General features: G+C 37.5%; 1 protein-coding gene across 27 annotated transcripts in view; it reads left to right on the top strand.

The window, feature by feature from the left end:
• cacna1c (calcium channel, voltage-dependent, L type, alpha 1C subunit) overlaps positions 1 to 27,189 on the top strand; it is a 177,056-nt gene that overhangs the window by 80,869 nt on the left and 68,998 nt on the right. For all 27 annotated transcript variants that reach the window (XM_067490618.1, XM_067490606.1, XM_067490599.1 and 24 more), the window contains one exon: positions 24,893 to 25,032. In XM_067490618.1, coding sequence (XP_067346719.1) covers positions 24,893 to 25,032 — 140 coding nt within the window. The remainder of the gene's footprint in view (positions 1 to 24,892; positions 25,033 to 27,189) is intronic.

The following is a 27,189-nucleotide window of genomic DNA, read 5'->3' as shown; positions in this document are numbered from 1 at the left end:
CCCAAATACACCATAAAGGTTCCATAAATACTCACAAGCGTTAAATGTTGGACTAATAGTTTCTCAGACATGCACTGTTTTCTCCGGTTTGAGTGTAGTTAGTTAAAAACTATAGTTTATTAGCAGTTTTAGGAAATTAATTTAGGTTGTTTTCGACTATTAAGAAAATATTAAAGCATAATTATCCTTTTACCCCAATAAATACATGAAATGTAAGTATTAAGACATCAAACTGCTCTCTGTGTGATGCAGTGCAAAAACAGTCCCTGCTGAAAATTACAACTTCAGCTACACACATCATCATTCATGTATGCATTTGTCATTTACACAGACTCTCACATGAACAATTTCCCGTGAGAAGCCACAGAGCTGTCAGAGCAGAAAGAGGGAGGAGAACAAAAGTGTTTCACTCACAATTTCCAAATGTGTCAGTGTTTGTTACATCTTCATATGTCTTCAATATTGTTTTTATAAAATATCTACACATACACACATACTGTGTACTGCAGTGTCGCTAAATTTACAAACGTGTTGCCTTGGTAACACTGAGGTAGGCTTTCTGCCATCTAGTTAACACAATAAAATTATAGTATATGTGTGTTGGACACAGCAGTGGAATAGTGGTTATGTTCTCTCCACATGCTGTGTTGTCTCACTGTTGTTTCTCTGCCAAGATACTGATAGCTTCAAGATATAAAAGAGTGAGAGAGTGGCTACAAGGAAAATGCAGAAGGGATGGATATGACACAAAGTGGACAAAATGTGAAATAAAATGAGGCAGATACATATTGCTACTGTTTGCTTCACTGTAACCAAGCCCTGAAAATTCACCAGAGACTCACAAATCAGCAGCACTTCTTTAAAAAAAAAAAAATCTAATTTTCCCAAGGAGACTATTTAAAATGAGCTAGAATAAGTTTAGTGCCATTACATTACTTTATTACACAAGCAACATATTCTTGTGGTTTGTGTCAGTCTGCAGGAAGCTGTTTAGAAAATACATCATCAGATGAGTTGATATATTAAACTAAAGTCAATAGAATATTTATCCTTAAAGTTAAGATTTCCCAGAAATATGGACACATATATCACATACTCACATCTCATTTCAAAACCTTTGGCATTAATATACTGCTATGACAGTCTCCACACTCTAGAAATTGCGATAAACAAAAATGTGAAACCTGGCTGCCAGGATTTGTTTCCACTGAGACACAAGGTCAAGCAGTAATGGCAGGTAATAAGGCCTAGATTGCATTTGGGTATCAAGTTCATCACAGTGGTGTTTGTTGTGCAGACCAGTCAAGTTCTTCCACGCTAAACTTAGAAAACTCTTTCTTTGTAGATGTTTCTTTGAGCATATGGGGGCATCCCCAAATTATTGCTGCATGATTACAAGTACACTTGTTTAAAATACCAATGGATTAATATTTTTATAAATTGAACTGGCAAATTACGATGTACAGTTCCAGGCCAAAAAGATACAAAAGCATGAACCCGGACTTATATACGCTTTTGACATGTAGTGTAATGTGTGCCTTAGTTGGACCTTCCACTCTTCATAGGACATGATCTGTTTTCTAAACAAAGATGAAATCTGTCTAAAATATTTTTCTGCAAAGCTGATCTCCTGCTTCAATGAACCAAAACCCGCTAAAAATACATATTTTAAAAAAAGTGGCAAGATCATACAGCTAATCCTGCTAAGCTTTGAACACTGGCCCAGAATGTACTGTGTGTACCCACAGGGAGCGAGCAAAAGAGAGAGGCAGAATGCTAGTGTGCGTGCATTAGTTTTTCCCACTGGTTTTGCAACCCATTGTTAGCTGAGACAGCTAGCGTTAAATGGACAAACCAGCGCTATTACATGTGTGTTTGTGTTTTTGTAATTTTGCAGTTTGAATCCATGTGTGTAAGCATATTTATTGGATATAATGGGTACACTATGTATGGATGTGTGTTATGTGTCTTTTTGGCAGATGACACAATATGAGTCTTCAGATACATCAATTCCAAATCACTCACACATTTACAACAGGGAACAGATTTAATAGTCTTTATTGTGTGTGTGCTTGTGGCAGATGTGCACAGCCCATTTTTACTGAAAAGTTGCACACAGAGATAAAAGCTAAAAGATTTTGTGTGTTTGTGTGTTAGCAAATATGTGAACAGAGGAGGAAATTCTGTATGCTCACTTGTGGCCATTAGTGCTGAATGCTTAATTGTTGTGTATCACAAATCTGTGTCACAAGTAGAACACAACTTTGAGATCTCAAAGTTCCAAATTCAGCAAATTAACAATTTTTCAAAATGGTAGAGTACACTTTCTAAACAACTCAGAGATAAACACATGTCCCCATGAGTCTTAAGATGTGTATGAGTGACAGCAAGTCTCTTTTAAGTTAAATAGAAATAGAATTCCACATGGAAAGTGCATTGGATAAGCCTGGATTTAAGGGGTATGTGAATATAGTAAACAAAGCAGTACAGTATAGCACACCTTCGTGAATATAGTTTAGCCAGAATACAATACAGGCCATGTGTAGAGCATGCAGAAAGCATGCATAATAGCAGAACAATTGCTATCTCATTAGCTATGTCTAACAACTGCTACTGGACTGTTTTGTCTCACCATCTAGCATTGGTGTCCATGAATTCTATTCTATTCCATGTATTCTATTGACATGTTTGTGGTCCAGGTGACAAAAACCAACCACTCTTTTTGTTGGGAGAAAATGTACATTAAGCAGAGGTAAGATAAAAGTGTCCCGTTGCACCACACGTTTTCTAAGTCAAAGCGAGCTTAATGGGAGAAGACCCAAGAAGAGCCCACTTTTGAAAGGAAAACAAAAACTTGACAGGAGTTCAAAAATGCATGTTGATAAAGCACACTTTTTGGATAGATGACTTCTAAAAACAAAGTTTCTTAAGCTTTTAAACAAAAGGTCATCATCCTCGGGGTGAAACATGAAGGAGGATCAGTTTTGGTATTGGGTTGCTTTGCTCCATCTGGCAGTGTCACTTCTGTCTATAATGAAATAAAAAAAATAAGAAACTTTATGAAGAGAAACAGGCTGCCCATGTCAGACAACTCTGTCTCAGGGCATGGAATCGTAATTTAAACCACATACCAAACCTGAAAGGACCAAAGAATGGATTACAAGATAGTGTTGAAATGACCTATAACTGAACACCATGAAATTCACATTTAAAGGAGGAAAAAATTAATTAGGCACAATAAATTATGTTTTTGATATTTAAATAGCTATTTCAATTTCTCCTTACTATAATAAAGGGCAGCTGTAGCTCAGTTGGTAAGACCAGTCCTGGACCCTCCTGGTTACATGTTGATGTGTCCTTGAGCAAGACACTGAACCCCAAGTTGCTATCAGTTGGTCAGGGGAGCACTTTTCTTAGCAGCCACTGCCATCGCTATGTGACTGTGTGTGTGTATGTGTGAATGGGTGAATGAGAAGCAACATTGTATAGCACTTTTGATAAAAGTAATATTTTAGCAGACAATTTAATATTTTATCATTTATCATTTACATGGATAATCATCAGCATGTGGAATAGACATTACTGAATGGCACTTTTTTTGCCTGTTTCACTTCAAAGGTAATTTAGATTTTTCTTTTTTTAGTTTGTACATGTAAATACACAGTTAAAGGGTACACTGAACTCTACATATTTCAGTGCTAGACGTTACAGCGTAATAATTATTGATATAATTTACTAAGCTAAATTGCAAACATGGGCTTTGTCTCGTCACCTCTTATGTACACTTACTCAGAGTAACACTGTGTTTACACACAAAGTGTAGCGTGAGTAACAGCAGTGGCTTTATTGCTGCCATGTGTCTACACACAGTACAGTACAGTAAACGCTTTGAAATTGTTTTGAGCCCAGTACACACTTACTGTAATTTTGTGTTTAAACATAGGAAAATACATTTGAAGCATAAAGGATTGATTGAAATAGGAGGATCTGTTGTGTGATACTCATGTTACACACACAACTAAAGAATTTGCTTTTTGTGTGAATTCATGCCTAAAGGTGTACACCCCAAAATACGGTGCATGTCTTGGGGTACCTTCCTTTGTGTGTACATCTAGCAATAGTTTGTGGAATTGTGCGTCCTGTGTGTTTGTGTGCGTTTAGATACTGTATGTTGGGGGATTACATGAAGCTCTATAAATCCATTTGTTGAATATATATTATCCCTGGTGCCCTGTACTGTGCTTTCAGTGAACCAGCTTGGTACCATTTAGCTCTGTGCTTGCTTCTCACTTTTAAATATATACACAACAGAGATGGCCAGAAGATAACAGAGGACTGCAACTGTAGGGGCTGTGTGGTAAAAATTAGGGAAAAATGTTTCCACACAGGTTCTCAGCTATTGTAACCAAGGCTAAGTACCACACATACACTTCATTAGTTTCACAAACATAAGCCACTTTATACCCATTTCCCTCTTTACCTATGAAGGCTCCAACATTCCACATGCTTCCATCCCCTCCTTCTCTTTGCTGCCCTGTCAGCCATCTTGGCTCCAAGTAGCCAGCAGAGACCTTGCCCCTTGGGTCAGTTTCCTTCCAGCTGCAGGGAGATTGATGAATCAGATGCTCCATTTCGGCTCTAGCTCTAGGCCAGTGCGGGGGACAGGCTCCATCAAACACCAAGCAAGCGGAACTAATGGGCATGCTCTGGAGGAACAGAGGGAAGGCAGGAGAGAGAGGTGGTTTTTTTTATATAGGTGAATATGTTAGAGAGACTGTATGACAGAGAAATCCAAGCAAACATCGTACACAGCATGTGTATGTGTTGTTCCAAATACCCATTTCAATGTTTGGAAGAGGTATGATACAGGTTAAAAAACAGATGTCATGTCTCATGTCAAACATGTCTGAATATTTTTTGCTAGACCTATTATATTTTTTACATATATTGTATTGTCCAATGCAAGTTTAGTATTTGGATACCTATTAAGGACCTCTTCCCTCTAGCTTTGGACATATGTGATACATAGGCTATTCTGTAAATCCAGCAGTTCTGCATGTGCTAGACTGAAAAAACCGACATGCACACTGCATTTCAGGGTCCCAACAAGTTTGATGATCCGGCAACGTTGTCATTATTTGGGCTGCACGTAATGATTATTTGTCAATTAATCTACCGATTATTTTTCCAATTAATAGATTAAGCCATAGATTATTTTCCCATTAAGCTTTTTTTATTTTTCCTTTAATATGACAATTAGTTTGCTAAACTAAACATTTTAATTCATTAATCATTTATATTTTATTATTCCCCAAACAACAAATAGGCCAGTCTTACCTGGTAATCAGTTTTTTACAGACTACAATAAAGTTTCTCCACAATAAAATAAAGCAAGATCTTATTCCATTCAAGGTAAGGAATGTGGTGCAATCTACATTCAGCTGTCTGATTATAATTATTTGCATTTTTTATATTTTATAAGTATTTTCCAGCTTGTAACATCAGTCCTCCAATAATACCATACTGAAAGTGTAAATCAAATATAGCCACCTCTACTCAAGATAATACATTTAGAGACATTGAATATATGCAATAAATATCTAAAGGACAACATGAAACATTTACTTGGAACATTGTTTGGATGTGCAATGGCCATCTAAATTTTACTTAAACCTCCAAAATGGTCCTAGAAAGATTTTGCATTGTCTTGTATGTCAATGGACATCAAAAATAGGTCTTGACAGAACATCTGAATACTCTACTTATTACGTACATCCACAAATGGAGCGAGGGAGGAGATGTAGAAATGGGGACCTGGACCAAGTGACATATTACAGAAGTCACATGCATGTCTCTGCTACAACAGATGTTTGCTGGGAGACTCCAAACAACGATGTCTGTATATGACATAAAATGAATGTCCACAGACAAAAAACAAATCTAAATAAGACTTACTTTGGAAGTCCACTGATGCCATTTGCACCTTCCGTTTATATACTTTTTCAGGACCTATTTTAAACATTCACAATGGACAACAATTTTCCATGTAAGTGAACAACATTTTTTTGATGGCTTTATCACGATTACGTTGATCCACTCCATTCCTGAGTGATCTGCCCTCCAGCCAGCCTGTCTGATTTTTTGGGATCCTGCACCTGGCTTGTTTCTCCTTGTGCAGATGTGGGTCTGTGGTCTGCAGGATTGAATTCCACCACACCTGGTGTGGCCCTGCACAGCCCCGCACAGCCCGGGCAACCTTGGTGCCAGTCCCGGGCCGGTTAAAATGCAAGGGTTGTGGCAGGAAGGGCATCCGGAGTAAAGATACATGCCAAATCAAAGTGCGGAACGTGTTCTGCTGTGGCAACCCATGAAGCGAAAAGCCAAAAGCCGTTGATTTTAAATGCTACATTTAGATTAATGCTAATTGCAGATGCAAATATTTAAAGGGGGTAATGGATTTGGTTATGTCATGCTTTAAGAATCAATCTTACATTATAGAATTAAGAAGCAATCATAGACCCTCTCACACTGTTTTCCCTGTTACTTTCTTTTCTCTCCTACGATGCATCAGTTTAAGCCCTCTCCTATTTGTATAGAGCTGTTGGATCCTTTCTCCCCACTGTTCTCTCATTGTCATGTCCTCAAACAGGGATGCAAACAGGAGGACAGATATACAGTATGTGTGTGTCTATTACTACATAGGTGGCCTCTGTCTGTATACAAGTGTCCATTGTCCACTGTATATCTGTCATTGTGTCCAGGCCCATACAGTTTGTCCTTTCCTGGGAGACGGATCTCTTTGTCTGGTTAATATCCTTTAGAAACCCATTAGGAAACTTTGTCCTAGATATGTGCTCTGTTTCACAGTGCTAGTTGGGAAACATGCTAACATGTACAATAATTGTATAGTTTACGTGCACAATTTAATGGGGCGGCTGTAGCTCAGTTGGTATGGCAGTTGACCATGGACCACGGGCAGTGGTTCAATCCCCGCTCCTGGCTACAAGTCGAAGTGTCCTTGGGCAAGACACTGTTACCCCAAGTTGCTCCCAGTGGGTCAGGTGAGCACCTTGCATGGCAGCCACCGCCATCAGTATGTGAGTGTGTGTGTGAATGAGTGAATGGGAAGCAACATTGTAAAGCGCTTTGGATGCAATGAAAGTTAGCAAAGAAAATAATAATAGACAGTGTTACACTGTGTGTGTGTGTGTGTGTGTGTGTGTGTGTGTGTGTGTGTGTGTGTATGCTAATAGAGATAACAGACATACTTTATGCAGGAGTAAGAGGAAAGAGCAAGAGAGAGAAAGTCAGAGCATGGCCTTGGATCCAGTCTGTGTTATACTGCTGTCTAGCCAGTGTGTATTTTTGTGTTTGCATGCGACTATTTAGCATTTATTTACCATTTTTAATGATATTGTGATTAAAGCAGGAAAAGTACCAAAGCGGAACTAATGTTCTAAAATGCTAAATAGTACAATTTTATTAATAGTATTGAAGAGAACTTTTTGACCCTTTGCTAGTTCTTTATAACAAATTTCAAAGAATTTTGCAAGACATGGCATTCAGGAATGGTTAGGAGTGTAGGTCATTTTTTCTTCGCTCAGAGCCCAGTAGCGTTACATTTTCCAAATTGTTGATGAATAGAAACAAAACAAAAACTAAAATCTGAACCAAACCATGGTGTTTATGTAAACATATTAACAAAATCTTTTGGAAGCAATTACTGTTTTAATGTTATTGTACTGTATTATGGTTATAGTTATTTGCCATCATCAGATTATCTCACTTATGATCCCAACATAATGCATCTGAATATAGCAAAGGCTGAAATTGTTTAATTATTTAGAGTGAAGCTGAAAAAATGCCCTGTGCTGTTTGAATTTCTTAAATCAGAATTGTCTATGGCAGAGCTAAATATATTGTTAACAACATTTTGCACGTGGCCTGCATTAAGCACAATCCCACTTTTTGTCAGTGTTCCCTATTAGATGCTTAGCCTGTTAGCCTGAACACATTTCACTGTTATTACCCATAGCGATGGGCACTTTAACTGTGCCAACACAAACTGGAATGAAAAGAAATCAGTATGTAATAGTTGGCTAATGGGAGGCTTATCCCAGCAATCCACAACAGTGAATCATTTTTGCTGTCAGACTCGGGTTCACTTACAGTCTGACTGCCAGCAACAGCATGAAACCTTGTCAAACCTTGTCAAAATGTAAGTCCGACACACTACTACAGCATGTAAAAAAGGAAACCTAACAATTTGCTCTGATTTATTTCCACTGTCTTGTTTAAAGCATACACCTTCCCTTAAAGTTTTCTTTTAATTTCTTTAAATCTTCAATTATAAAATAACTGTGTTCTATATGTTCTAAATGTTTTATATGTATTATAAAAAACCCATCCTGAGTCTTAAAGAGTAAACTGACTACCTACATTTGAGAAGTATTTGTCCGGGGTAAGTGAAGATGATCCATACTGTTTAGAATTCATACTTATTGTAGGCAGTGGAGAAGCATCAGGCGGAAAGAACAAGGCGTGATAATGATAGAGGGGTGGATTGTGGGAGCTGGTCAACATGCCAGGACTCAGCATGGGTTTACATCACAACACTGGATGAACAGCTAATGAAAGACCACATACACACATGCACATACACACACACACTGCTAGGCACGCACACAGCCTTTAGCAAGTCACTGGTGCTGACATATAACACACACATACTGGACAGATAACACTGATGCTCACTGTCAAAAGCATAGCATGCAATGAAAGTTAGCAAAGAAAATAATAATAGACAGTGTTACACGATGTGTGTGTGTGTGTGTGTGTGTATGCTAATAGAGATAACAGACATACTTTACGCAGGAGTAAGAGACAAGAGAGAGAAAGTCAGAGCATGGCCTTGCATCCAGTCTGTGTTATACTGCTGTCTAGCCAGTGTGTATTTTTGTGTTTGTATGTGCCCGATGTTCCAATATCCATTGTCATCCATTGCTTATCACACACTCCCACTGACACACACTTATACATATAAACACAGAATAGGAAAACAATGTGTACTAAGTGAAAGCAAGGGTAAAATGACAAGGAGACAGTGGAGGAAGTCATGATTAACTAGACATATTTTTTTCACATATCTTTCCCTCCATTTATTCCTCTCTCTTCCATCTCTTTAAGTGTTTGTCATCTCTCACTTAGCTGTGCTGTTACCTAATTTAGACTGCCAAGCCATAGGTAGCATCGTCTCATATTAAATTCTAGCAACCTAAAAAGGTATGATCACTACATTAGCTCATGCAAATGTATCATTGCTCAGGAATTCAAGGAATTCAAGGAAGTAGTATGATTATTGATATTTAACTTAATTCAAGGAATTTTTAATAGTAGGATTTCTGAAATTTAACTTTCTTTCTGGACATATACATCACTTTCGAATTTCTCTATTTTGTAAACCTGCCTTACACCTTTGGTGGTTGAAATTTGATTAGATATTAGTTAAACTGCTCCAGCAATTCATGGCCATATTGGAGAGATATTGGGGCCAGCTGTAACTTAGTAAAGCAGTCATCCATGAACTGCAAGGTCGGTAGTTTGAGTCGATTCCATGCCAAATATTCTCTGGACAAGACACTGATATCATCATAGTGTGCAGCTGTGCAACCATTTTTGACTTGGATTAGTTAAGTAACTAAATAAAAGTGCTGTAATTGAAATAAACAGAACTAGAGATGTTATACCAAACCTTGTTCGATTAAATGCTGTTGCAAGTTTAACATTGTTATAAATTATATTTTACAAATAAGTATCTAGGGGTATTCACACTTAAGATTAATGTCTTATGTATAAATAAAATAGCGGATTAGAGATGTAGCTATGAAAAATGAATCCTATTCACACCACCAGACCTTAGACAGTGACTAACATTCACATTACTCTATGTCTGCCTGTTTATATTGTGCTGTAAACACCTCCATATTTTAACATCACATCGTAAAATGAATTTTTGGGTGGTTTTTACACTGATGGGACCGTTTTGGCTTTGTCTGCACAGAAACAAATGAATTACTTTTAGGTGTAAATGTTCTCAAACTATACTTGTTTTATCCCAGCAGCTAGAAAAATATATTTATTCTTATACTCTAAAGGGCCTTTCTTCAGGTTGCGCTCCCTCCACCCCCACCCCACGACAGTAAAACACCCCAGGATGTACAACTGAACATTTAGAGTTTAGAGTTATCTTACTAAGGACTTTTATGTCAGATGAGGGAGAAAGTGATAAATGTGGTGAGAAGGTGGGAGCACACAAACACACAGGAATGCCACACAAACATAAGCACTGCATTATTATGCTCTTATACACAAACAAGCACGTGCAGAAAGTTTGGAATTCTTCAAAGCATATATTGTATTGACTTACTGTACACATATTGTACATGATAAATCAGTACTCAGGCATAAATGTGCACATATAAACTCTCATACCTACACATACACTAAGACACACAGTCTTGTGTCTCGTTGTAGTACTAGCTGAATCAGTAAAAGCCTACACCAGCTTTTTTCTCTACAAAAACACCAGTCAGCACAAAACTCTACACTTGAGCACTACATAGTCAAAAAACCTTGCTGTATCAAACCGACCACCACATCTATTTGCTGAACTTCCTGATTAAAAAAGTTACAACAGTGTTTTCGGATTAACCAACTTTTTCAGAAATACTCAGTTCATTCCAATGTTTTCTCTTTTCACTCACTTTTCTTTTCAGCTGTTTTATAAAACACATTTGTGTGACTTTTCCACCCAGTTTCTCTTGTTTACTAGGTATCTCTTAATTGTAGTGTTGGCACATACTTTCATGAGATGTCCCCTAATCATACTGTAATGACAGTAAATGTTGAGAGTGCATCTTTGTATACTGTATGTGTCTTCAGGTGCTTGAGAATGGCAATGTCTGTACAATAGGTATCAGGGCCACAAGCCCTACTGAGCTGAAAGGGAGATGTAGGTGGGTTAAGTGTGCTGCTTTTCATTTGATCTGAAAAATAAATACATCACACAGAACAGGCTCAAAACACTACATATAGTTTCTTATTGTTACCTTAGTCAGTGAATAGTTAAATTTGGTTGGTTACAGTAGGAAAGCAATATGGGAATAAGTAAAAAAAATATAAGTAAAAAAATATAAGGAATAAGTTTGTTATACAGGATGGTATAATATGCAAGTAGTTTGAGAGTGTACAGTCATACAGTATTTGCATCCTTGATTAAAAAAAAAAAGAAAAATTTGTTTTTGAGAATGCAGCATGCAACACTTCCTGCAGGGAACACAATAAACCCCTTGGAGTGTACGGAGCAAAGCCTAGCAGTCGTACACAGTATCACTGAGATGTGGAGTATACATAAAACACAAGTGAAGAGATGCGATCACTTGTGTTAAGTAAGAAATCATGACAAGATGATGTTGGGGCACCAGAGGAATAAATCAGCCAAACTCATCACGGCAGCAACAGCAGTATGAATGATCAGAGGAGAGACAGAGAGAGAGTGATTGTGTAACTCATGTCAGTTGATACTGATCAGCTGATGGTGTGTGCAACACTAACTCAGCTCTTCTGCCACTCATGGTTTCCTCCATCTTATTTCCATCACACCCCCATATTAGGCTGTATCTTTACGAATACCCCTGTCTGTCTTACTGTACAAACCCCAATACAAAAAAAGTTGGGATACTGCCTTACATGTAAATAAAAACAGACTGCAATGATTAACAGCAATCACAATTTTCAGTTTATACAATTAGTGTGATGTACAGTATTTTTAACAGGCAAATGGGTTTTAAACGATTTGACCATCATTGCATTCTCCTTTCATTTACATTCTACACAGTATCTCAAGTTTTCAGAAAATTAGGTTTTTATATCTATGCAGCCTCCTTGACTGTTTAAAGTTCTAAATTACTTACTTGCAGGGTCTTCATGCTCTTATCCTAATAGATTGATTAACAAACATTTCAAAGATTGAATTAAATAAATATTTGCTGTTGCAGTTAGATGATTAATTGATTAGCTGACAAAATAGATATATCTAAATATATCTAAACCCCTTTGTTACCTGTTTTTGTACAGTAGGTGCAACAAATGAGGGCTATAATTTGAAGTGGAACCTCTTACCCTCTTATCTGTAGTTACACCATAGTTACACTGTATGTGTAACTATGTGATACACTTATGTGATATTTAATAAGTACCAATTAACTGCAAAATACTTAAACAGTAAGTTTTTTTTTCTCATCTGGTTACCCTGCTATTCCCCAAAGTTTGCTTATTGTTATCAAGTAACAACTAATATTTATCCATAGTTACACAGTACCATGGGCTGTAATTTAAAGTGTTACCCAAAAGTTGAAGCAGTGATACGTCTGATACAACAAAAAGTAGTGGAGACTGAGATTTGCAGGTTTAGAGAAGATGTGATAAAAAGTAAGAGGTTGAAAGGAGACAAGGTGAGGACAGATCCACAGCGGTTCCAACAGTGAAGAAAGCGAAATGAAAGCGAACTGAAATTGTACTGTTCGTCCTCATTAATAACCCTATTACAGTCTTCCACACCTTTGCTATCTGTCTGTTTCCTTCCCTTCTTGTCATCTAAAATGTTGAAGAATCAAATCAAATAGATAAAAAAAGTGCAACAAAAGGTGAGTTTCTGCTTTTTACCCTACCCCCCCTTGATCTTAAATACGTTTTTTTATTTAACTTTTCACTTTCTTGAAGTTAGGTTTGTCTTTTTATAGCTTGTGGGTTGCTGTTTCAACAGTGCTACTATGGTAACAGCAGGGGAGTGGGTGTTGGCAGCTAATGCTGCTTGGGTGTCATGGTGGCATTGCCGTGCTGCCCAGAAGGAGAGCTTTCTTCTCTTTAACTGTATTTCATCAATAACAGTTTGGGAGGTCAGAGGGTATGATGCTGGATATTCACTCAAATGAGAGTTCACTAACAGCCATCATATTTATATGCAGTAGTACACAGTTCCTCAATTTCAACTGGGCAGGCTAAACAAATGCTTTATAGCAGAAATCTCTGGTTGCCATAGTTTCCTGCTCTTTCCTGCTATGTCTTTATGAACTACTTCAGAAAAACTTCTTATAAAACACTAGCATCCTGAAAATAAAGATGAACTGAAGTAGAAGAAGTAGAAAAACAAACATGAATCTCACAGAACTACAGGTGACTAGATTGAGTAGAAAGTAATACAAAAATAACAGAATGAAATAAATACAACAAAATATGAGTAAATAAGACAGTGAATAATAATCATATTCACATGTCATTGTTACTTTCTTTTTTTGTCTGACACACACACTCGCACATATGTTATTGTTTTGCTGTTGTATCTATAAATCTTCATTTTTAGCTTCATTTTTAGTTTGCTGTGCTATGGTCTCGCTCCAATGGACACTAACCGGGGGGGGAGGATGGAGAAATTGTCAACATACGCAGACTAATTCACAGACGGGGCTTTAACAGTGCTTTGCAGGAAGATAGAGTGTGTTGTTTGGTTCTGATAGAAGCAGTGCAACCAGTTTAACATAGAGAGAGAGAGAGAGAGGGAGACAGACAGAAAGAGAGAGCGACAGGGGGTTTTATCTGTTGTAAAGATTTTGGATAGTGAAAAAGGAGTGGGACATGGAAGTTATTGTGTTTCACAAGCAGTAAATCAATCTCTTCTGGTGATCAGTGCAGCTGCATTTCAAGTGGTTTAGTAATGCCAGAGTTGCTGTTGAAAATATTAGTAAAAAAACACATATCTATTAATATAATATTATCTTAAAATGGTCAACCACTACTGTAGTTTGTGCTTCAAAGGAGTTATTAAATATGCTTTTTTAAATTCATTGCATTTGTGTTTTCTTTGTCTTCATATTACATTGTGACAAATTACTTTTACAGCAATGATTAGGTGTTCTTTGTGTCACATTTAACTAGTTTATACAATTCTATTTGAGTTTGTTCATGGGTGGCTGGTTGATTAAAAAAGTGATGATTCATTTTTGATTGATAAATATATATACATAAAGTAGATGTCATTTAATATTTGCCTTTTTGTATACTAAATGTACTAATGTAGACTTTTGTTGTTACCAATTGAAATTCATTGAAAAAGTGAAGCTGATAATCAAGATTTCAGGCAAGGAAGAATAATCCAAAAAGAATGTGTAACATTTGATGCCATCTAGAGAATATTGTCTTGTTATATAGAAGACAAGAAATAAGCTAAGATAAACCTTTATTCTTCCCACAGTCGGGAAATTTCCATGTGAAAAAAAAATATATATATATATATATATATATATATATATATATATATATATATATATATATATATATATATATATATATATATATATATATATATATATATAGTTTGTTTGTTTGTTTGTTTGTTTTGTTTTTTGTTTTTTTTTTAATCACCAAACAAACCCTAGGAATGCCACAACTGGAATTTCTGGAGTCACAGTTTGTTAGCCACAGGGTGAAAAGTCGTTGGTTATTAAGGCAACTGCGTCACAGAAAATTAGTGATTTTCTGAATACAATAATAACATTTATGCTCTCTTCTTAATTCCACTTATGTGTTCATTCAGCTATACATGTATCTTCCTGTTGTGCTGGCAGGATAATTAATTAAAAGCACAGGGAGAGACAAGGAGAGGCTGGAAGAGAAAAACAGATAGACAAAAAAGGAGAAGAAAGAGAGCAAGTAGTGAAGTGGACACGGACCGAAAAGGAGTAGGAAGCCTGAGAGTGATAGGGGAGGGAAGGCCAGCGAATGAAAGAATGTGCTAACCAGCAGAGCTTTACTTATCTGACTGTGTATTTTGCAGGGGGGATGTGATGACGACAAGAGAGATAAAAAGCAGAATCCATAAATTCCCCGGTGATATAGTAAAATAGGGGATCAGTTATATCGATAATGACAATAATATGCTATAATGATACTGCAATAATATCCACTTATTCATTTTCTCCACATTTGCCCTTTACAGAATCAAGTGCGCCCATAAGATTTCTAATACTGGCACAATATCCATAACTGCCAAGCATTTACAGATTACCATCTACCATCCCCTCACTAACTTAAAGGTGACAAATATGCTTCCTTACTCTATTTTCTTGAGTTCACTTCTCTGTCACTATCATCTATATTTTTATACAATAATTTCAGTCATAATAACATTGGCCATACAAATACTAAAACAAACCACATTCACAGTAGTTTGACACAGTTGTTCAACTCTTTCTTCAATTCAAAACATATAAATTACATATTTGTTTTAACAAAAATATTGCCCAAACTTAAGGCATCCATCATAATTTCACTGAAGAACTTGTGGTGATTCATAGCATTTGAGTGACAACTGTTAAAATATGTGATTCACATGTTTTGGAATCGAGAAATCTGTTTTTAATAGATTTAATAGCTTTAATATCTTAATGGACACACAAACACACCCCGTCAACATGCCGATTTCTGCTGATAACAATAAAATGTACAATCATCAACACTTTTAGACCTTTTTAGGGCGGCAGTTATTTTATTTATCTTACTTTGCCTGTTATGTTGCCAATTATTTGTCTATACACCAGAAATGATTGATAAATTATTAAATTATAAATTATTTTAAAGCTGTTTACACAGGTAATGTGGTGCATTCACTTAGCCAGCTGTTTCATCTTGTAAGTAGAATAGTGAGTAAGTAGAATAGTGAGAAAAAGTGAGATTAAGACATATTAGGTACAACTGATGAATAAATATTGAAAATATGCTACTTTAAATTGTGACACATTTTCTGGCCATTTTATACCATCTGGTATTTGCTGTCTTCTTTGTCAACAACAATATAGACCCGAGAAGCATATTAAACACTAATGCCCACATGCACTCACACACACACACACACACACACACACACACACACACACACACACACACACACACACACGCGTTCTATACCATGAGTCATGCAGCGAGTTACAGAGTATAGTTATCTATCTTATCCTGTCAGTTTAGCGACAAGCTACTCTGATCATGATGCACTACAGTGAATCTGTATGTTTGTGTGTCACTTCACTTTTTCTTCATTTGGACCTCAGTTTGTATCTGGGTACACACGGATCTGTATGTGTGTGTGTGTGTGCGTGCCTGCACCTGTGTGTAAAGGGGGGTGGAGGTGGGGTGATCATACAGTATCTCTCTAGTGAGGTAAAGTCGTGATAAGTCAGCAAACATACACACACACAAACACACCCCAGTATGTAGAACTAGAGAGGTAGCATTTTTACATTTGAGAGTGAACAAAGAGAAAGTGTTTATGGCTGGGATGGATGGATATGTCATGATATATTTCTCCACTCTTTGGCCATGGCTTTTTCATTTTACTTCTTCACTTTATAAATGCAGTAGCTTACTGTTTTTCTTGCTGTCTCCTGCTTTCTTTCCCTCCTTCACCTCTCTCAAGGGTACCAGTTACTGTCCCCTCAGACACCAACTAGAGTACACACACATTCACAAGTTTAAGCACACACTCACTGGCAAACACACTGGCTGTCTATATGAGATGATTTATGTTCCTGAGTTCTTATATTTTTAGACCAATTACTCTTTCTCTCTTACTCTCCTGTCTATATTTCTCGGTTTCTTTTCCCTATTCACGCTATTTTACCATCCTTCTCTAAACAGTGTCTCCTGTCTCTACACCTCAGTTTGTGTTTGCAGACAATTTTAATTGTTTGTTTTACCTTCAGTATGAGTGTCCTCTTCCAGTCCAAAAACATTTCAGTCTGACTTGGGTCTGTAGATGTAAGACTGGCTCTGTTTGTATGTTAGTTAGGGGTGTAATGGACTGGATGTATCCGGAGCAATTGCCAGCCTTCCTCCTTATAAAAGCAGATGTAGAAAGTGATGATCTAATTATAAATTTAGACAGATAAAAGCCTAATGGTATCCTTGTTAATGTCTGTTTCCCCAGATACATTTCTGCAACAAAGTGCAACAGTTGACGAAGATGTCTGTAAAAGTGATTAAGGTTTTATTACTGGAATGCATTATACGAAAAAGTGGTTCTAATGTTTGGCTGCCCTGTTTAAAATGAATGAGGGGGCCAAATCATTAGAACCCGCTGTTCTTATAATGCACTCCAGAATAGGAATGGGCACTTCGACATGTGACAGTGGTCACACCACATGTGATAAGGAAGAGCGGGGCGTGAACATCCGACCCTATGGTTGGTTATTTTTTAATCCAATCAGAGTGGTTTGTTTCACTGATGGGCCAATGGCTGTTCAGCTAAAAAGGGGGTTTGACTAGCACCAATGTTGTGGGAAACATCTAGGATGAAAGAAAGAACGACCAGGGCTATGGACACTTAGCTTAATCTGAACCCATCCAATCACCTCTGCCTACTCCTGAGTCTCGGGATCTATTGTTTTCCATAATGTTTGCATGTTTGTCAGCTGCCCTTCTCTCTCCCAATTGATTAATTCAGTAACAACTAGGACTGCACAATTTCAGAAAAAAACTCACATTGAGATATAATTTTTTCTGTGATTTACAGTATATTGCATTTCAAAATGTAAAGGCCTTTTTACTAGATGAAGAATTGATCATTCTAGAATGATTGGGGTTATGTTTGTAGCCTCATTAAGGTACTATGACGTGGGAGAGCCAGTGGCTGACTACAGAGTGTAGGGACATACATTGAGTAAACAATGTATTTGCCACTCATGTTTGCTATGTGTGGTGTTAAGGACAGTCATGTTCACTTTCTTTAGTTCCAAATGGATGTGTTCAATTGACTGTTCAGCCAAAAATTGTGCGCATTTATTGAAAAGAGCTATTTTATTGCATCCATGCACAACACTCGCTGTGTAACTGATGTAACTGAGCAATGTGGCTACGCTTTTGTGATTTTTGAGGTGGAAATAAAGTAATTTAATATATTTGTTAACTCACCACAAAATAAAAAAAAAGATAAAAGTTACTGTTTTTGGTTGCCATCCTTTTTGTTTTGGAAATAATTACATATAGATCGTTAACTTGCCTCAATTTATATGTCCTACGATGTGAATATGCAAATCATAATTATGGTGCTGAAACTATATGTATTGTGCAGTCCTAGTATTAACTTTCTCTCGCTCTCTCTTTTTCTGTTCATCTGGGAACCTGTTGCCTGGAAACAGGAAACTTTCTGAACTTCATATTCATAATGCTTGAGGAAACACAAGACAAACACAAGAAAAAAAGAAATTGATATAATAAGGCAGTGTCAACAATAATGCAGGAAATAAATAAAAAAATATTGGTTAGATTTAATCTGAAGTATCATATTCTAAAGATAGATTAAGAGTAATCGATTCCCGTTTTCAAAGCTGGCATTACAACATGGGTTTGATGGGGCAACAGTGACTGTGTGTGTGGTTGTGTGTATGCACATGGCTTCTCATCAGTTGTTTAGAGTGATCTGGTTTCTTCCAAGGCTCAAAGGGTGGTGATGAACATAATGTGATCTGGATTTGTCTTTCTTTATCTCATGCACACACACACACATAACACACATAATCAAATATACTTTAGTTCACAGGCACATACAGTAGATTGGAGCTTAGGTCTGGTAATTACACTTGTTTTCAATGTGTGCTGCTGGCATATTAATAGCAGTACAGTTCAAAGTCAAGAAATGCCCAAAGGGGAAATCCATGAGAATTTATTTGTTGTTGAAGATGGCTTTAAGGTTTTCAGAATATTTTATGTATTTGAGTGTTTAAAGACATAATGGTTTAGGATGTTATAATTAAATAATTCTGGCTCACTCAGTACACACTATGGCTCAAACTGTTTCTTCTTCCTCCTTGTATCTATTTTATTTGCAAGGCATCCATGCTTTATTTCCGCAGTGTCTTGTTATGTACTATATACCGTATGTTCTGTGGCACACATTTACACCTAGAAGCTCTCCAGTAAAACTGCAACAACTGTAAGTTTAATGAACTGAGTGATTTTTAAAACTACATTACACTTTTGATAGAAGCTTTGGTCATTGTGACTTTCTTCATTACGTAGTAAAGATATTGAGTGATGCTGTGTGAAACGAAACACAGAATCTGCTCTGTTTATTTATGCTGAGATACTTTGATACACAAGAGTGAGCAGGTGAGAAGAAAACATTTTTCTATTTCCTACTAACAAAGCACAGGGCAACTGACAAAGAAGATTGACAGTTTGCCAAAGCGCTATCATTGTTCAACATTGCTTTCTCAATAAAACCTCAGTAGTTCATTGTATTTAAATAAAGTGTTCCTTGTTAGTTTTTTCTCACCCACATTTGGAATATTAACCTCGGCATCTGCCTCTATCCTTTCCTCTTCTCTCCTTAGTAACTACAAATTTCTAGTAACTGTATGTCATTAGCGCAAGGCAGAGTTTTTTGACTAAAAGTTCCCTGTTTTTATGCGTACTGTAGCCAGCATTGAAGTAATCACAGACTTAAGTAAAAGTACAAATAAACAAGCAATGATGTACTACAGTAAATGTATCTACTGACATGTCTCCTAAGTACAAGGTAAAGTAAGTACATGATTTTTATTTTACTAAAAGTGTTAAAAGTAAAGGGGGGGGGTTACTATATGATCTGATGGTTTTTCAGTTATATTTCTAAACTAATTTTATTGTAACATCACATACGATGTTAACGCCTAACTACTTTAACAGCACTGCAATTTCAAGAAATAAGGTCAGGATGCACAAAATTAAAGAGCCACAGAAATCCCTTAACAAGGAGAAAACATCAGTGGGAAGGTATAGTATGTGGGTATCTTGTAGCGTAATTTTTTTAATTTGCACCTGCTTTAATCCAAGTAAACACGGTGGATGGTTGCGCGTAAGCCCACTTCACAATAGTGCATGTGGCTGCCTGCCTGCAGAAGAAGATGAAAACAAATAAATACCTCAGTCAATCAATCATATTGATGGATAAATCAGTGGGGACCACTCTGTCACTGTGTACTAACACCAAGAACTTGCTTTGCACTGCTTTACAGAGAGAAGGAGAGATACCGGCTTACTTTGACCACTGCTGATATGTTAAATAAGTCTTTTAAATAAGACCATAGAAGGAGAAACTTAAACTATGCCTGTCATTGCCTGGTTTAGTGAAGCGATTCCTGTCTTGCCAGTCTTTTATTTTTATAAATAAACAGAAAAGGGATATATTATGAAATGTGTAAAGTAATATGATCGTAACGTGTAATGCTACTTTAATTACAAATGTAGAAAAGGTGTAGGAGAGTAAAAGGTATGGATACTTGTTCTTAAATGTAATGGAGTGAAACTAAAGTAAAAAAGTACATGTACTTTTGACTGTAGCTGTGATGAACTCTTCACTCTATCAGAACATTGTCTTTAGTACTGAAATATGGATCTAAAAGGTTTCACTATTATGGGTTTTACAGTAACACGTTATTACCAGCTTTTTGCCTGAGTGTTGCAGCTCTGGTTTTATTTTTTTTTGGGGGGGGGGGTCTGTAGCAGCACAGTAGAGGGGTGGTTATCACTAACAAACCTGCTAGCCAGCTGTGGCTTTTCTGTATGGTGTTTTCATAGTTTTCCTGTCACAATCTAAAGATATGAAAGTTAAGTTAATGAGTGACCCTAAATTGCCTGTAAGTTTGAATAGGAGCATTAACGGTTATCTGTCTTTATGCGTCAGCTGTGAGGAGCACTAACCACACCACCACAGTGCAGCCCCCACGCTAAACTTTGATATTAGAAACATTTAGAACTATCACTGATGGCAGGTGGTAAGTAAGTCTATGACATGGGCGGCTAGAGCAGGTCAAGCATATAAGCATTTCAGTTTTCACACACATACACAAGCACACACTGTTGTACATGCTAACACAAAGAAAACTGAATACACATTAACATAGACACACCGTAGGAACACTATAGTTCCTGACTGAAGAGTAGTAATTAGGACTATGTTCTATGGTTATTCTGGGTACAATGCTGATCTGTGTGTGTGTGTGTGTGTGTGTGTGTGTGTGTGTGTGTGTGAGAGAAAGAAAGAGAGAGAGAGAGAGAACGAGAGAGTCCGCTGTTGCAGTCCACAGTTTCTATGGTAACATCAGAACCCATCTTGGTCTCTATGGTAACTTATAGTTGGCACCCACAGAGAGAGAGAGAAAGAAAGGGAAGAAAGAAAGAGAGAAGAGGTTAAGACATAGAAATGAGGGATGGAATAATACAAAAAGAGATGGAAAAAGAAATGGAAAGTTGTTATGTCATGTTTAATATAAATGAGTGTCAAATAGAAGTTGTCTTATACAGTGTGTGGTAGTTGTGGATATTGATTATAACAACACAGTATTCACCTAAGTAATTGCTGGTATCAAAACAACTGTGACATCAGTTTAACAAAGTTCAACAAAGTTGGCAAGCTGTCACACTAAAAGCTGAAAGCCTTCTTATGGAAAGTTATTTTTTTATTTAGTAGCAATAACACTTTTGTTCTTGTCATCAAATTAGTTTTTGTTACCAAAATCCTTACCACTGTCTGACTGCTTGTGTTTTTTGTCCTGTTTGACTCCAGAAAAAATGGTTTTGTAAAGTTCAAAACCTGTAATAAATGTATTTTGTCTCAGTTACAGTACTTTTTAAATGTTCTTGTCCTTAAACGTCTATCAGTAGCCTCGTAATAAGATGTTACTAGTAAAGTGCACACATCCAAAATCCCCAAATCTTGTACTTTCACTGTGGTTGCTACTCCTGAATAAATCATTTGTCAGAAGTGTGTAATTGCATAGTGCGCTGTATATCTGACTGTCAAAAAGAAAGTCAGAATGTGTAGTGTTACCTGCTGTTTTCCCTGACTGACAGGAGTTCAGACTTGCAGCATTACAAGATGTAAAGATTAAATGCATGAGTTGGGTATGTTTGCTGTTAGGTGTTAAATAATTCTGTTACACTAGATTTGCGGTGCTGTCCATTGTTTTTTACTATAAATCTGTGTACCTCTGGACTTGTTTCAAGATTTTAATGTTGCAACACGTGATAAGAATGTTAAAAGTGCGTCTGCTGTTTTGTGTTTTCATATAGATGAGCTCTGGTGAAAGTGTTTTTTCTGTTCTTTTGGATATATTGAAAACTGCCTGAAAGAAGGATGGATACATGCATATACACACACACACTGTGTTGTGTCTGTGGGATCTTTAATAAACAGCTTATCCTGTCTTGCAGCACGCACACATGCATGGCGAACAGAAACATTGTTCGTGGTATGGTTGAATGTCGATACTTTAATCAGATTGCCTACTTAATGCATAGGCGGTTTGGTTGACCTATTACAGATAAATGAATGATTGCTACCATATACCCACCTGGAGTTAATCTCTATCTACTTCTTTTGGTCTCTCATTCTATTTCTTTAGTTTTTCTCTTTTTCTGTCTTTAACCCACCCCCCCTGTATCCCAGTCTGATCATTCCTCTGTCATTTTTTTCTGTCACTAACCTGATTATTCAGGACCCTCATGGATTTTGCCCTTTATGGGTCCATATGAACGGAAGGAAAGGAGACAGAAAAGTGTTTCTGTGTGTGTTTATGTGTGTGTGTGTGTTGTGCTAGGGGTGGTGGGGGTGTTCAGGCTGAGCTGTTCCTAGCAGATGTTTTTCTCTGTTTTAGTCTTCAGAGCGCCGTACTGTCTGCCTGTCACTGGCAGATACACAGCCTGTGTGTGTGTGTGTGTATCTGTGTGTTTTGGAGAGAAAGTGATGGAGAGCATTGTGCATTTGAGAGGAGGTGTATGTGTGTGCTTCTGAAACTGAACACACGCACAGATAAAATAGGAAGACAGGTGTTTAAAATCTTGATCTTTATCTCTAAGCTGCAGACCTTTGTGCAAATAAAGAAAACTGGACAGGCTTGAATGGAAATGAGAGGAGGTTAGAGAAACAGAGGAAAAAAAACAAGTTTAAGACAGCTTTCAGAGTAGCCCATTCAGATTCAGGATCCCTGGCCTAAAAATCATCTTGCCTTTCAAGTTGTCTGTGTCTCAAACTTTGCAAATTCTCTGTATTATAATTCATGTCATTACCTCCACTGTCAAGCATCTTGAACATTTTTAAGTGTGGGAAAACACTTCCAAATCACAGTTTGTATGATAATCACATCATTAAAACAAAAATCAAATCATGAGTCTTTTATCAGTATCTAGCAGTTGTAATCTGGATTCCGTTGTGATGCATGAGTCATTTCTGATGCATTGCATGCAGACAGTAGTGGTTTTATTGTGGTCTGCAAATACATCTTAAATAATCACTGGTCTGTCCCTACTTAAAAATGACATGAAATGTCAGAACCCTGGTTGCACAAATAGAACTGTTTTTTAGGGTATGTGCATGTCAATGTGCTGTGCAAGTGTGCTAATAGTAGTTTGTGTAGCTTGTCTTACTTCAGACTTATCAGTCTTAACAGTGAGGTGAGCTAGCTCCGTCTAGCTCAGGCAACAATAATGCCAAGGTTATTCACACTTAGCCAACTAATGGGTGAAGTGTTTATGTTTGGTAAACAATGGTAATAATCCAACCTAGCTTGTTTTCTGGCTTTGTAGTTTGCTCAGAAAGTGAATGCAAACTGTTCTATCAGCTAATTGGACACATAAAAGTTTTTTCACATCCAGGTTTAACAGATTTTTCCTCGGGATAAAGCTAAAGCTTGCAGAAGCCTGGTTGGCCTTTTGTTCCAAACCTCTGGCCCTCTGCGTGTGTGTGTCCATGGGAGGACACTGGGAACAAGAGGCACAGCAAGGATTGAATTACATAGATGGATGGATGGATGGATGGACAGAGCTTCAGCTTGTTTTCACTGGAGCTCAAAGGTTTTGCCCCATATCCTTGATCTGATTTCAGATAAAGACTTAAGAAAAATTAGAAATTAGTTTTTTGGTGAGTTGTGTGGAAATGTACATGTACAGTGGTGACTAAGTATTATAATCGTCTGTCTCTTTCTAAACCATTTCAGGACATTTCCCAGGACCCCCTTAGGCAGGGTCATCCCAATCACAACAGTCTCTGAGGAACTGTGTAGTATAAGGGTTGCATGCGTGTATCTGCATTTGTGTGCATACATTCCTCTCTTGAGACAGTAACCTCTTGGGACAGGAAGAGAACAGCTTTGATTAAAAAATCAAAATGCTTTGTGTGTGTACATAGTTACAACTTATACAAATACACACACAAAACAAATCAAACATACACACACACACACACACACAGTGAGTGTGAGTGAATGTATCCAAATCTTAGTCACTGTTTATGGGCAGTTGCTTGATCTAAACGAACCATCCATCCATCGATCCATTATCTGTAACTGCTTATCCTTGTTTGGGTCACAGGGGGCAGGAGCCTGTTCCAGTTGTCATTGGGGAAGGGTTTACTCTGGAGAGGTTGCCAGTCTATCTCAGAACCTACATACACAGACAGGCAACCATTCATGTTCACATCCAGGGGCGATACAGGCGATTTAAAGTAATTCACCTGTAGACTCCAGGAGACCAAGTACCTGAAAGAACCCCATGTAAGAACGGGGAGAATGTGCCAACTGTACATAGAAAGGCCGCAGCTGGCAGGTAGATTCAAACCAGGGACAGCTTACTATTCCACTTACATGTAGTGTACTACTAGTAGACTTTTCCCCAAAAGTCCTTGCAACAATATCTTCCCTCTCATCTGTTTTATTTTTATCTTTCTCTAATACACATTCTGTGTCATACTAAGTCTTTCTGAGTTCTTTCTACAAATAAACAACCCTATCTTGTTTGTGTGTCTCCATAGGAGCGTGTGGAGTATCTGTTTCTCATCATTTTCACAGTGGAGGCATTCCTAAAGGTAATAGCCTACGGCCTGCTCTTCCACCCCAACGCCTACCTGAGGAACGGCTGGAATCTGCTTGACTTCATCATTGTTGTCGTAGGGTAAGTGAAAATAAAAGCTGTGAAATGTTTTTAATCGTTACTCTTAAGTGGATCTGTATAGTTTGATTGAAGGATGGCAAAGGCAACAAGTCCTGAATACCTGTAACTCACTATCTCTTTCCAAAAGCGCTACCTGACAAATTCTTTCATCATTGGCAAAATAATCATAGTACCTCAGTATAATTACTGTCAACAAATGAAACTACAGCCAAGGCACCCTCTGATTAATGCCAGAGGTTCTCTAAATTTTAAATGAGTCTTTTAAAATTAAGATCATGTTTTCTGTGAACACCTTTGATTTCTGTAGCAAAGAGAAGGATATGATTTTTTTTACTTACAGTAAGCTCTGTTAGTGAAAGCTGTTGCCATTTTTGTGATAGTTTAGTAATTTTAAGACTACAGTAAAACACAGCATTGTCATGAAACAAGCATTCTTCAATGAGATTCTATATTAAAACACAGTAAAGTTTACCCAACAGTGTATGGGTGTAGCCTAAACTGATTAGCTTGTTAGCTGCTGATAGCAAAGCTCTGCTATCTCTGCTTAGTGTTTTTTAGTGTATCTGCAACTCAGCAACACAGCCCATCTGTTAAACCCTCTGTGCCTGTGTTGTGTACATGTGTGCACATGCCTGGCCTACCAGCTGTGCTTTGTGTACAGATTCGAGTGGGGGGTAATGGCACAATAGCCAGTGGACCTGACAGTTACATTAATGCCATAAAAATTGTCTTAATTGACCGTGTGTGTGTGTGTGTGCGTGTGTGTGTGTGTGTGTGTGTGTGTGTGTGTGTGTGTGTGTGTGTGTGTGTGTGTGCTAAAGGATGGCGTAGCAAGATAACACCCTTAAGCCTGAAGGCAGGCTTTGGGAATGCGCCAACACACACACATATACACACACATGAATAACACTCAGAGTCTTGTTCATTGCCTTTCAAGTGTTCACTCACATTAGCCATCACTAACTGAACATGGTTGGCTGAACCCCATAGACACACACCCCATCGGCTGGTATCATGGTGCCAGTTCCCCGGGCATAAACACAACCTTTACCACTCTTATGCTGTTATCTACCCTCTCTGACTGCCTCTCTCTCTTGCTCTGTCTGTCTTCCTTTCTCTGTATTTTCTCCTTTCTCTCTATTGTCTCTATTGAATCTTTTTTTTATTTTTTTTTTATTTTGAAACACTGTGTAATGTTTACAATATTCTGCATCACACTAAGCTAATGTCTAAAGATACTGTTTTGATCAGGTCAGAAGGTCAGATACAAGCTGCTACACTGGGGTGGACAGTTTGGTGCTTGCTGGTTTTTTGGATAGTACCTCTATAAACCCAGACCTAAACAATGCCCTCTCCATAATTAGGTAATATTACTTGTTTGTTTAAAGACACTAGCATTACTATTAAGTTGCTGCAGTTTTGCAGCATGTAGAATGAGACCATTTCCTACATATGGATTTTATTTAGACTCAGTTTTAGGTCTCCTACACTACTCCTTCACTACACCTTCTGCACTATGTCTAGTGCAGAAGGAAAGGCTTGTGTCAGTTGGTGATCACTTCCACTGTTGACAACTGAAGAGACAAGTGTCTCTGCTCATTCATTCAAACCAACCTTTTTCTTGCTACCATGCAATCTGACAAAACACCATTTCACAATTTTCCATATGTCTGCAGCTACTGTTGTTTAAAACTAGAGTGTGTGTGGGCCTGCGGATCATGTGTGACCACTTCTTTTGTTTTCGGGTCCAGTTTTATACTTGCTGGTGCCTTTGTGTGTTTTATGTCAATGTAGATTTGACATGTTATTGCATTGTTCTGTTGGTCAGACAAAAAGAGATCCACCTTACACTGAATACATTTATTATAAGCATTTTCAATACTACTAGTGAATTGATACTGATTGATGGATGCAGAGATAATCAGTTGCAGGCCTATGCCAAAAGAGTAAGTCCCATTGGCTATTAATATGATATTTTCTGAAGCGTTTTCTGAACTCTTACTGTCTCTATTGCTTCATGAATGTATACAGCTGGTATTGTGTCTAGCTGTGGATGTCGACAAGCCTTCATGTGGTGCTACACTTAAAGCCAATAATTATCATTTAACATCCCACTAAAGCAAAACATGCTGGGCATAGTGCTGGTGGTGCAAAGCT

This window comes from Channa argus, chromosome 21 (genome assembly GCF_033026475.1).
Source record: "Channa argus isolate prfri chromosome 21, Channa argus male v1.0, whole genome shotgun sequence".
NCBI lineage: Eukaryota > Metazoa > Chordata > Actinopteri > Anabantiformes > Channidae > Channa > Channa argus.
Note: the sequence above shows the minus strand (reverse complement) of the source record. Positions and strands in the feature narration are given on the sequence as shown.